The sequence below is a fragment of the Ipomoea nil genome, unplaced genomic scaffold (assembly GCF_001879475.1).
Source record: "Ipomoea nil cultivar Tokyo-kokei standard unplaced genomic scaffold, Asagao_1.1 scaffold1074, whole genome shotgun sequence".
Taxonomy (NCBI): domain Eukaryota; kingdom Viridiplantae; phylum Streptophyta; class Magnoliopsida; order Solanales; family Convolvulaceae; genus Ipomoea; species Ipomoea nil.
Genome location: NW_017617502.1, coordinates 548,906 through 561,692, shown reverse-complemented (window position 1 = coordinate 561,692; position 12,787 = coordinate 548,906). Strand labels below are relative to the sequence as shown.

Here is a 12,787-nt window from a genome sequence, read left to right as displayed (position 1 = left end):
GTGAGCACCGGTCTAGCCTCTATGGTTCATGTTCAGTTGAGTCACCATGATTTACATCCTCCCAAATGCTTTGTCGGGCCGGGGTGTGGGGGGCCCTTAGGGTTGGGGTTCAGCCTTTTGGAAGAATAAAATACTATCTAAAAATCATAATTAATACTAATATTAACAAGGTAAATAAGTTCTTAACAGGTTAAGCGAATTGGCCCCTTGAGACACGAATTTTAATGGATCAATTCATTAATGACTTAAAACACGTTAAGACTAAACATCACTTCGTTATTTTCGTATCCAATTTTATGTCGTGTTAATGAGTGGTTTACAAATTGCCAGCTCTAAGTATCGAACATCATACCTAAATCATGTCCTATCCTTTTTAAGCATAATCCGCATGTCCTTAAGGCTTGAGAGGGACAACTTTAAACTTCTTTTAGAAACAAAACGATATGCACTAAAACTGGCAAATCCCATAAACCTACTTAATTAGTAGTAGGTTATCTAATTAATCCACTTAATTCCAAAGCAGCCTATTTTTTTAGGTTTTGTTGACGGCATGCTCCTTGCCAGAAGTACCACGTGGCACGTGCATTTGGTCCGATCCACAATTAACTTTCAAATTAATAATATATAATATTTAAGGCACAAAGTACTGCAACTTATTGACAGCATTATAGAGAGGTTAATTACCCAAGAAATTTAAAGGGAAAGGGGGACCATTTGATCCATAATTGAAGAAGGTAAGACAACTTTTTATAAAGCTCTTAATTAGGGTTAAGAATTTCCCCAAGTCCATCCTCTAATGGCCTTGAACATATCTAGCAAAGATTGACCTAACTTGCACCATCAATAAACATTTGTTTCTTTCACCATGTCCCACGCGCACTCAGATTGATAAGTGTTATATGCTTTCAGAATCTCGATAATGTTACGCTAAGTAGAAATTATGTGTATATATAATATGTAATGGAGGATACACACATATTAAAGAGATTCGTATGTATGCATCATGAAACATAAAAAGTATCACTTTAGTACATCTATTTAGAGACGAGGTTTAGCTAATGAACCTAGACATCCAAGAGAGAAATGTGTCTTTTGTCTGTCTGGAAAATTTTCAGCCAAATACTGTCTTACTGAACCAGTGATTATATTAATTTCTCTATATAGAAACATATATGGTTGATAACATAATGCAAGGCTTTGAATACAGCTCCGCCGGAGCACGGTGTTCCTCCGGTACCGGCGGTGAAGATGGAGTGATGAAGGAGCAAGATCGGCTGCTGCCGATAGCGAACGTGGGGCGGATTATGAAGAAGATTCTTCCCCCTAACGCGAAGATCTCAAAAGAGGCGAAACTGACGATGCAAGAATGTGTTTCGGAGTTCATTAGCTTCGTGACCGGAGAAGCGTCGGACAAGTGCCGGAAGGAGAAGCGGAAAACGGTGAACGGCGACGACGTTTGTTGGGCGCTGGGGAGTTTAGGGTTCGACGATTATGCAGCGCCGTTGAAGAGGTATCTGCATAGGCACAGAGAGATGGAAGGGGAAAGGGCGAATCAAAGTAAGAGTGTTGCAGGTGAAAGAAGTACTGATGAAAGGGAAGAAGAGGAGGAAGGTGCACCAATAATGTATATAAGGGAATCTGTAGGGCAATCCAATTTTTGCCCAACAGCTTCCCGAACCAACAATTTCATGAAGTGATTAATATCATATTAGTCCACACGGGCTGAGCTCAATGATTCAGTATGTAGTATTTGAGGAAAGAGACCAAGGTCCGAACCTCGGCGATGGCAGTGTGAGATTAACCTACATTTGACCCTGTCCGCTGAATTATTGAGTCACCGTAATTTGATTTACATCCTTTCAAATGCTCAGTTGAGTCGGGGTTTGAGAGGCCCTTGAGGTTGGGGAGTTCCAAAATTCCATGTCTAATCTCAGCTGTATATTTCTAAATCATCTCATTTTACGGTAGTTGCTTAACACTTGCATTTTACCAAGTTCAGCGGCAAGGAAATTAGTCCGCATTTACACGTTTCGATCCAACAACAAGATGTTGTTCGTAACAAGTTCTTTTTTTACCTGGTTCATTGGCCAAATTTTAGTATGTGAATTTTTTGAATTGGCAGGAAAACACATACGTATTGAATAGGCAGGAAAACACATAGATAAAAATCGTTCTATTTTCATTTTTTCTTTGTGATTCTCTTTTTTATGATGAGTCTCCACTCTTTTGGCAGAATACCCACACCCATTCTTCTTCCTAAAATGAGCAACCTTTCACAAATAGAAAAGCGCGCGTTGATCTTGAAAGGTACAGATGAAGAAGAAGAAAATGACAAAATAGATGACGAAATAAAACAAGAAATAGAAGAAATAGAACCCCAACCTTTTAGGAGAAGAGTAAGATCATATCGACTAATTTTTTGCTTAATTGTCTACTATATATACACATATGGTTAATTAAGTTCGAATTTGGTCCATCTATTACTGCATTCCTTCTTTTACTTTAATTTTAATTATCAAATTTAAAATGGATTTTTTTGAAACTGTTTTATACTTTCTTAATCTTTTCAACCGGCCTAAAGAATCAATACTCCCATTACTATCCAGATTCGATTCAGTGACTACCTAATGGTAACGAAGGTACCATATATAGTACTTGGCAAAATTGATATTATTTGATTCTCAAGTATAAGAAATATATCAGTTCAAATCCTCTATTATAAAATTATAACTAAAGGTAATATATATTTATACGCAAAAAATTAAGGTAATATATATTTTATAACTGCAAGAGACACATTTCTAATTGTGAATTAATTAGACTAAATATAATCTTATTGATCTTCAACTCATGAATTCAGGTGACAAAAGATAATTATTGTTGCTCAATCACGTTGGTCAGACATACAATTAGCTTGATAATCATAAGGTTCTAATTCTACTTCTAGTGAGAATTATCTTTTGACTTTTTTGGGTTGAGCCGATTAGCTATGGATCATATGTTGCCATGTTAGTTTACCTTCTTGTGGTTATAATTTTTCTTGTAAATCAAAAAGATAATAATTGTCGAGATTGACAAATTCAACCCAAATACCAGATCTTGGCAAATTAAAGAATAAAGATTGTGTTATAAGTACGGATATTACTTTACTGAATTTGGATGAAGCTTTTTGAGTGTCCAAAAATAAATAATTCCAAAGTGGGCTATATTATATTATTACACTAATAATGTAATTAGGCACGAGACTACGAGGGTTGTTTTATTCTCTTATAACAAACATTTTATTTTTGATTTAGTATTATATTTACATATTGATCTGACTCAACCTCATCTCACAAATAAAGATCCGTGAAACTGTCTGAAACAAGTGTGACCCATGCTTTTATTATGCAAATTTATTACTATGCTTTATTTATTATTTAATTTTAAACTTTTTATATTTTAGTATTCCAAAAATAATTTTAAAATTTTTTCAATAATACAATATATTTAATTTTAATTAAAATTTAAAAGTAATATTAAGATGATAATTAAGTATTAATATTTTTTGGTGCAACCGACGGGCCAAAGGCCCTAGATTATCTAACCTCAATCGTTATGTCGTGGAACCGTGTTCACCATCCATGGTGAACACAGTCCCAACGGTAACGCCACCGTTATTATTATTATTATTATTATTATTATTATTATTATTATTATTATTGTTCTCTCTCTTAATTAACAGCGCGACTTTTCTTCTTCATTTTCACATTTCGCGGTTTTACTTCCTCTTCAAGCAAGCTTCTTCAACACTCATAAATTATGAATGTACAGGCATAGATTTATGAATGTGCAGTTATGAAATTATGAATATTCTTTTATGAGATTATGAATTTTCTGTTATGAGATTGTGTATTTACAGAAAATTCATAATTACATAACTGTAAATTCATAATCTCATAACATAAAATTCATAATTTAATAAATGTAAATTCATAATCTGAACATAAAATGCAAAACGCCGTTAATAGCACATTAACTAATTTTTTTTTTCCCGTAAAAACGATGTCGTTTGGGTCCGTGTTCACCATTCATGGTGAACACGTTTCCAGGGCATAATTTGCAATCTAACCCTCTTAGCATAGGGTAATTTATATCGTGCACCAGGGCACACATTGCATTGTGCGTCCTAGTGCAAAGTGGCATCGTTTTCTACTTTTTTTTTTAGAAATTCTGCTTTTACCTGTATGCTATTAACTTCTTTAAAAAAATATCATGTTTCGAATGTACATAATTGTATAACAGAATATACTGCACATACTCTTTTTTTAAAAGATAATACATATAATCTAACATAATACACATAAACTCTTAACATAATACACATAAACTTTTAATCTTAAAAAAAATCACTTGTTTCGAATGTACATAATTGTGTAAAAGAATTTACATAAATATATTAAAAAATGTATATAATTGTATAACAGAATGTACATAATTATATAACAGAATACGCATACACTCTGTCGTGTCAACTCCCCACACAACTTGTCAAAACGACATCATTTTGGGAGGGCGGGGCACACAATGCAGTGTGCGTCCTGGTGCACGATATAACGATTTCCCTCCTAGTCGGCACACTTTGTGCGTCCCAGACTAAGAGGTCCTTGTTCCTCGTTGTCCCCCAAATGCTAACATGGCCTAGATTTGCGAGAAAGTCAACACACTGATTCCCCTCCCCCAAGATGTGGGTCACTCGGGTGTTTTCGACCCGTTTAAGCAGCGCTCTGCAATCCAATAGTAACAACCCCGCTACGTACCAAATCCACATCCGAAGTCCCTGTCACCGCTCTGACCACCACTTCCATGTCCAACTCGACTTAGACCCATTTCTGCCCTTTTTATCTGATCAACATGAGTCATTCCCTGAGGCCCGACAGCCAGGCCCGGATTTTGGGTTGTGCAATCTGGGCTACCGCAAAGGGCCCCAGATTTTAGAGGGTCCCAAATTTTAGAAGCCCAATATTTCATTTTTACCTAGTTAGTTTAGAAATAAAAACTAAAAGTTTTCAATTAAACTTAAAAGGCTCCATGAAGAAATGGTAAGAACATGTGTTTTATTCCATAATATGTCTTTTGGCTTTTTCTTTGTGCACAGTAACATTTTACCACCTTATTATTCTTCCAAAAGGCTGAACCCCAACCCTAAGGCCCCCCCACACCCCGACCCGACAGAGCATTTGGGAGGACCTTATTATTATTATTATTATTATTATTATTATTACTAGTAGTAGTATTTTTACCTGTGCGTTGCACGGAATAATTTGTTATAATCTTTAAGAATATTTTGATGAATATACAAATATAAATTATAACAACGAATATTATATAGTGCAATTGATGAAATGAATTGTATCGATTATGTTTTTCGATATTATCATTGCTTGAATTCGAAAAAATAATTATCCAATTATCCGTGCGGTGCCCGTGCAATGACGTGCATTGCACATTCGGTGCGTGTGCAATGCACGGATAAAATATATTAAATTAATCGAATCCACACAATTGATTTCATTTCAAAGTCTGATTATGTCTCTAAACTTAATTATTGAGATGATAAAAGAAAGATATATAAGGTGCTTCATTTTTATTTATGTAGTGATATGAGTAGCAGAGGACCACATACATATACAACACATACAGTAATATACCAGAAATTGAATGATATATTTGGGGCTCTAATGGCATATATGCATATGTTATAGCTCGTAGGTCATCCCCACCTTGAGCATTCTCTTCTGCGGAATATCAAACACTTTGTAACTCTGCCTTAAATTCCTCTTCATAAAGTTGTAAACATAATTTATCAACAACTTGTTAGCTATCCCAGCTCCCTTCCCCGCCACCACTTCTTGCTCCCCCACCAAGTGCACCACCCCGCTCCGCCACGCCCTATCCACCACCTCAATCTCTCTCCGTGACAACGCCTCCACCTCCTCCTCAGCCGCCGCTTCGTCCTCGCTCTTGCTCTCCTGTCTAAACACGATATCATCTCTTACGAACTCTTTTATCCTCTCCACCAGCAGCCTCTCGAACGGCTCCTCCTCGTTCCTCACGTCCGTGTACCCGTACCTTTGTAAAGGTGAGGAAAATCATATGTATTAATCACAGAAGTACTGGCTATTTATAGTCCAATGATGAAGTTACGAAACTATTCTAAAGGAGAGCTACTGCAACAACCTGAAGACTAAATAATAGAGCAAATATAAAAGGAATAATACAATTAATCTTTAACATACCTGACCACGCAGCGGAAAACGTAGGGCTGGACACGGCGGAACAAGAACCGCTCCTCCACCGGGACTTTACTGATGGGGAGAGACTTTATGGAGACGAAAACCATAACGGAATGAAGAGCCGGCACGTTTTCCACATAGTGTTGGAAGATTGGGGGAATCCCATGAACCAGCTCGGAGTAAAACACCGCTAGACCGGGGAGACGACAAGAATTTGTGTTGGTGAGAATCTCCTTAACCTTGTCCGAAGAAACTTTATGGTCCAACTCGAAATAGTATTTCTTTCTATACACCATGTTCCAAGTGAACATGATGAACATGAGAAAGAGGGCAAATGCGAGGGGGAGATACCCTCCTTGATCAAACTTATACAGTACTGAGCTTAGGTAAAGCAGCTCCACAGAACCAATCACCAGGACGTACAGGATTACCAGGAAGATATTGGTTTTCCAGATCATGATCATGATTAGGACTAGGAGTGTTGAGGTTAGTGTCATCACGAAAACCACGGCGATACCATAGGCGTTGCCGATTCGGGCAGTGGTTTTGAAGCCGAGAGTGACAGCAACGCAAGCTACCATGAGAAGGTAATTGACCTCGGGGATGTAAACTTGTCCCTCGTATTTGGTGGAGGTATGGACGATCTTGACGCGAGGAAAGCAGCCTAAAGAGAGGGATTGCTGGATGATAGAAAATGTGCCAGAAATCATGGCCTGACTGGCAATAATTGCAGCCGCTACAGCTACCCCAAACATTGGCCAGTATACAGATTCTGCATATATATGCATATATGTTAGCATAGACAGACATACAAATGGCATATTGTTATTGTTGGAGGCCAAGGGCCAAGCCTAGCATATGTGGCTAGGTAATTATTGGGCGAAGACTTGAAGGTTAAGTTTAGCACCAAATAGTTAGAGGATTATTAGATAGAAGTCTGAAGGGGCAGGTTTAGCAAATAGACATGTCTGTGAATATGGGGACTATCTGCACCTGGACAGAAAGACCCTATTATGCGTCACTATTCCCTGGGATTGGCTTTGGGCCTTTCCTGCGCAGCTTAGGTGGATGGCGAAGGAGGCCTTCTTTCACGAAGTCCGAGCCATCAGTGAGATACCACTCTGGAAAGGCTAGAATATATTCTAACATTCTATCAGGACCTACGGGTCAAGGGACAGTTTCAGATAGACAGTTTCTATGGGGCGTAGGCCTCCCAAAAGGTAACGGAGGTGTGTGCATGTAGCTAGGGAATTGTTGGGTATGTAGAGGCCTAAAGGGTCAAATTTATCCAGCACCATGCATGTGGCTAGGGAATTGTTGGGTAGAGGCCTGAAGGGTCAAATCCAGCAACCATTTGACTAGGAGATTGTTGAGTGGAGGCCAGAAGGGACAAATATCCAACACCCTGCCTCTAAAAAATGTAACAGTATAAAGAAATTAAATTGTGTTATTGTTACTAACTGTAGCTTTTGGCGTAGTGATAAGTGTTTAATTTTAAGAGTAATATTTAAATTGTGACTTCGCTATTAACTACAACTTTTGGTGTAGTGCTAAAAGCTTGATATTAGTATACTCACTTGGTATTGAGCTGTAAAAGGTGTCAGAAACTAAGTCCTTATGATTCCGAAGGAAAGCAGCCTGTCCGGTGTAGGCTAAGATAAGGGCAGGATAGGTTACACTACACATGCTGATTTGTATGGACCGGACACTGAAGTGACCAACATCCGCAAACAGCGCCTCAGTTCCTACAACCACAAATTAACATTAAAATTCAAATCATACTAAAAGATCGAATCCAGTCAATTACTAAAAAGATTAATAATTCACCAGTTATAGCGAGAACGACGCCACCCAAAGAAATCCAGGCATCTTTCTTGTTCCTCCGGAAGTAGTCAACAATGTACTTGGGATTAACGGCTTTAAGGACGGTGTGGTCATGCTTGGCTAAGTTGTACACTCCAATCATGGCTATGGAAATGAACCATAGGCAAATTATGGGAGCAAAGGTGTAGCCAACTTTGTCAGTTCCAAACCTTTGAATCATGAACAGACACACTAAAATTGCAACCGAAATCCAGACCACGGTATCTGCATTATTCACATCTCAGCTTTTTAAATAGTGTAAAGTAACATTTTTAACTATATATATGTGTGTGTGTAAATATTAATGCACACATGTATATGTATGTATTTATACTTTGTTTAATAACATAGTTGGAGTGTTAGTATGGATTACCATCGGTAAGTTTAGAAGTTGCTTGCTTCAGGCCGCCCACCGCTGACAGAACTGTCCACACAAGTTGAAAATTCTTATTACTTGCCAAGATCAACATTATATAGTGATTTAGTAATAATAATAAGGAAAAATGTCAAATAAGTCACTAAATTTTATTCGAAAAGAAAATTAGGCCGTTAGATTTTTAAAAGGTACAATTAAACTCATAAACATGTTATTATGGAGCATTGAAACTCAAAAACTGGTTGGTGACCTGTAATTACAGGTCACTAGGGTTCCGGCGATCCTCTAACCAATTTTCAACAAGATTCCGGAGACAAACACTAGCGACGACGGTTTGACAGTCGCATGCCGCTAGTGTTTGTTCCCAGAACCTGGTTGGAAATTGATCGGAGGGTCGCCAGAACCCTAGTGACCTATAATTACAAGTCACCAACTAATTTTGGACTTTTTGACTCTTTGTGTTTCAATAGATTGAAAAAAACAATTATAAACAGATATTACATTATAATAGAGTTAGTAGTACTAAAAAAAATTAATACCTGAAATACAAGGAGTGAGGACACCGTCACCGATTACCATAGAAGTGCCAAGCATGGTGGCAAAGAGCAAGATGAATTTAGCTACAGTGCTGTTTTCAAGATAGGATTTGAGCTTAGAAGCTAAACGAACACGATGATTAGGCAACTCAAGTTTGAAGGTGGACACATCTCCATCTTCTGCCTCTTGGCTTGGGATTAACCCCACTTTCGCATATCGGCATATCAAAGAATACATTGCAAACGTCCCACCTGCATAATATTTTTTTCAAAAACAAAAATCAAATATCAAAATGTGATTTCTAGCTTTTTAATTTATGTACTATAGGTACGTAAGAATTGAAATGGTACATATTCTTGTCAGACCGTTTGGTCTATGCATTAATTAATTGAGCAAAAAGAAGTAACTATAAAGTTTTTAAAGAGTTAAATTCAACAGAGTTCCCTTGTTTATTGTGGCATTTTTAAATTTAGTTCTAGACAATTCTCTCTCTCTCTATAGTAGATGATTCACAGAATCATGGACTAAAACAATATCGGTCAGACTAAAGCCAACCGAATGGCAACATCCTGAGTTTTCCAACCGCATTGCAAAATGATTTCCCAACACCCAGAGATCTTCATGTACTTAGTATCGCTATTGACGAAGGACGGTTTGGGACCGGGTTGAAGAAGATTAAGACAAGAGCTAGATGAAAGAAATGGTGCAATCCACGGTTAAAGAGACGAACAAAAATAAAATTGGCGCCGATAATTATAAAATAAAAAGAAAATTTTGAAGAAACGAAAATGGCAAAATGTCTTGCCTAAAATAACTCCGGAAGAAGTCATCGAAAATGGCCAAAAGTGTTCAAAATAGAATAGTCTAAATTGTTAAATGACAAAAACAATTCTCTAGACAAAATTTGAAATTGTCACCAAAGATAAAAACATCCACTGAATTAACTCTTTTTAAAAATTTATAAAATGACTCTTAAGAGCCAATAATTAGTCAATACACGAGGAATATGCCGAAGTATATGTGAGTTAAATTCAAATTTTTTGTCTGTTATTTTTTGTTTTCCGATCTGTTGAAAAATGTTAATTGGTGCTCCGATCCATCCAGCTGACAATTCATAACTTCGAGTCTATATAAAATAGTTGTTAACTATTGATTATGTTTTCCAATACAAGGACAACATAAAATTAAAAAATCTTTGGACCATATGCAACTTGCAGACAAATACCATATTTTTCGTCAATAATAATGCGCGAAATTCCTCGCTAATTACGACCTTTATATTTATGTTGACATATAACATATTCCTAGTAAGTGCGTATAATGACAAAAATAATGCATAATTTTGATGTTAACATATAACATATTCCTAGTAAGTGCCTATAATGACAAAAATAATGCACAATTTTGATTTTAAGTATTCAAATCAAAATATATTTAAAAAAAAATTGAAAATGATAGACGGACAAAGTTAAAGGGTAAAATTATTATTTTAATCAAAACATCATTTAAACCAATTAAGCCACGCCAAGTCTAAAACCAATATGCATCCTCCCCCAAGTAAATACACACCCTACAAGATTACAAACTTGATTTAATTATATTTTATTGGAAATAATGTTATTCCTCGTAATTAGGTACAGACAACACTAATCTATTGGAAATAATGGATCAAGACTTTATTGAGAAATTTGACTAATCTATTTTTTGTTTATAAATCTCAAAATAATAGGCACATATACATCAATTGTTAATGGACTAGAGTTCATATTACATTGTAAACCCGTATAAAAATTTTGTTCCTTCAATTAACACATTTTGTACCTATAATTAACAATTCATGTACATGTAAATAAATAACTTGATAATTGTTAACACAAAATATAATAGCTACAGGTACATAAACTATCAACTGCAAGTACAGAATGTGTCAACTATAGATACGAAATCTGAAGGTTATTTTTGGACCAGGGACTACAATGCAAGGTAGACCCTAGTCCATGGTAAAATTTGCTGATATATATTATAATTTCAATTAATCAACACATATCTCCCATAAAATTTTTTATAAAAAAAAAAAAAAAAAAAAAAAAAAAAAAAAAAAACATCTAAAAAAGTCTAAAAAACAAATTGTTCGTATAAGAACTTTATTAAAATTATTTTTAGTGAGATTTAAACCCATATGCACCCTCCCCAAGTAAATACATACCTAGCTAGATTACAAACATTATTTAATTATATTATATTGGAAATAATGTCATGCCTAGTAACTATGTACAGTCGTACAGACAACAAACACTTATATTATATTTTACCATTAAATGGACCAAGATTTTATAGAGATAAATTTGACAAGTCGTCTTTTTTTTTTTCTTCTTTTAATCTCAAAATAGTGGGCACATATACGTTATAATTTCAATTAGTCAACATATATCTCCTATAAAATCAAAAACTATCTAGAGAAAGTCTGAAAACAAATTATTAACAAGAAAATTTTACTATAATTATTTTAAGCCAGATTTAAACAATAATCAAACTCAAGATTCTTACCAACGGCATGACAATTACCTTTCTTTATGAAAGCCAAAGAATGAGATATATTATAATGAAACGTTAAACAAAGGAAGAATAAAATATGGGCCTTTGAGGGATATATACCATCCTAATATTTAACGTGATTCTAACATGTAATAACTTCATAACGTTTTAATTATATTAGACTATGTTTGCAATATTGTTTTATCTCTCAACATATAATAAAAGAATCGAAAAAGTAGGTAATAGTTACCATCTCCATTGTCGTTGGCACGAAGAACAATGAAGACGTATTTGATGAGTGGGATGAGAGTGATGGTGTAGTAGATCAATGACAGGACACCTAGGATGTCATCATCGTATTTGATCGGATTGGTGAAGGTGCTGGAGTACACATACAAAGGTGAGGTTCCGATGTCTCCATACACCACTCCTATGCTCTGGAACGCTAGTTGCAACACCACTGACCATCCCAACCCCTGCATATATATATATATGTAGTTAAAAACATATCACAATTCAAAATCAATACATATAAAGATTCAAATTCATTAATAAGAATTAAGAGCGGGTATCTCAAAGATCGATTTAAAGATTGAGGACCTTAGAGGCGTGATGGTGAGCGTGTCGGCCTTTAAGCTTGTTGGACTCGAGATCCAGCGAGTCCAATCGTTTCAACTTGAACCAAGAATTTTTCCGGTCTTGAAGCGGGGTGGATGGAATTTGGGAAGAAATTTCATCGGTGGTTGGCTCTATGCCACTGCTCTCACTCTCATCATGGAGGGTTGGCTCAACACTAGACATTATTTTTCTCTCAAGGGAAAATTTACACTAGCATATATGTGCAGATAGAGAGTAGAGTTTTGGTTATAAAAGAGAATGTGAGGTGAGAAAGTGCAGAGAAAGCAAGAGGGGAAAATGCGTACTTATAGGCGGCGCGCCCAAAGAAATTATATATATTGCATTGCATGGTTCTTTGTATTTGGAATGGGTGGGCACGTGGACGCGTTAATTCAAAACTCTCCATCGCCATCATATCATATATTATAGTTTTCCAATAATATAATAATAATGTCCCATTTTTTAGGGATAACATCGGTTGCTCTTCACTCTTCACTATACCCTTTCTCACACCTCTCTCACACGGTGTGAGAAAGAAGGAAAGTAATAACACTCCTTTTAAATTTTTACCATTTTATGTACC

The 12,787-nt window shown here is 36.0% G+C and overlaps 2 protein-coding genes across 2 annotated transcripts; one reads left to right on the top strand and one right to left on the bottom strand.

Moving 5' to 3' along the window:
• Nucleotides 1-1,067: 1,067 nt before the first annotated feature.
• LOC109182594 (nuclear transcription factor Y subunit B-1-like) lies at nucleotides 1,068-1,697 on the top strand. The gene has a single exon (XM_019332745.1). The coding sequence runs from the start codon at nucleotides 1,173-1,175 to the stop codon at nucleotides 1,695-1,697; it is 525 nt and encodes a 174-aa protein (XP_019188290.1). The 5' UTR covers nucleotides 1,068-1,172.
• Nucleotides 1,698-5,598: 3,901 nt separating this feature from the next.
• LOC109182795 (potassium transporter 5-like) lies at nucleotides 5,599-12,461 on the bottom strand. The gene is made up of 8 exons (XM_019332992.1): nucleotides 12,187-12,461; nucleotides 11,837-12,062; nucleotides 9,054-9,302; nucleotides 8,512-8,562; nucleotides 8,103-8,363; nucleotides 7,853-8,020; nucleotides 6,279-7,047; nucleotides 5,599-6,111 (listed from the first exon to the last, which is right to left on the bottom strand). Exons 1-8 carry the CDS (start codon nucleotides 12,385-12,387, stop codon nucleotides 5,739-5,741), a joined length of 2,298 nt encoding a protein of 765 aa, XP_019188537.1. The 5' UTR covers nucleotides 12,388-12,461; the 3' UTR covers nucleotides 5,599-5,738.
• Nucleotides 12,462-12,787: the final 326 nt, after the last annotated feature.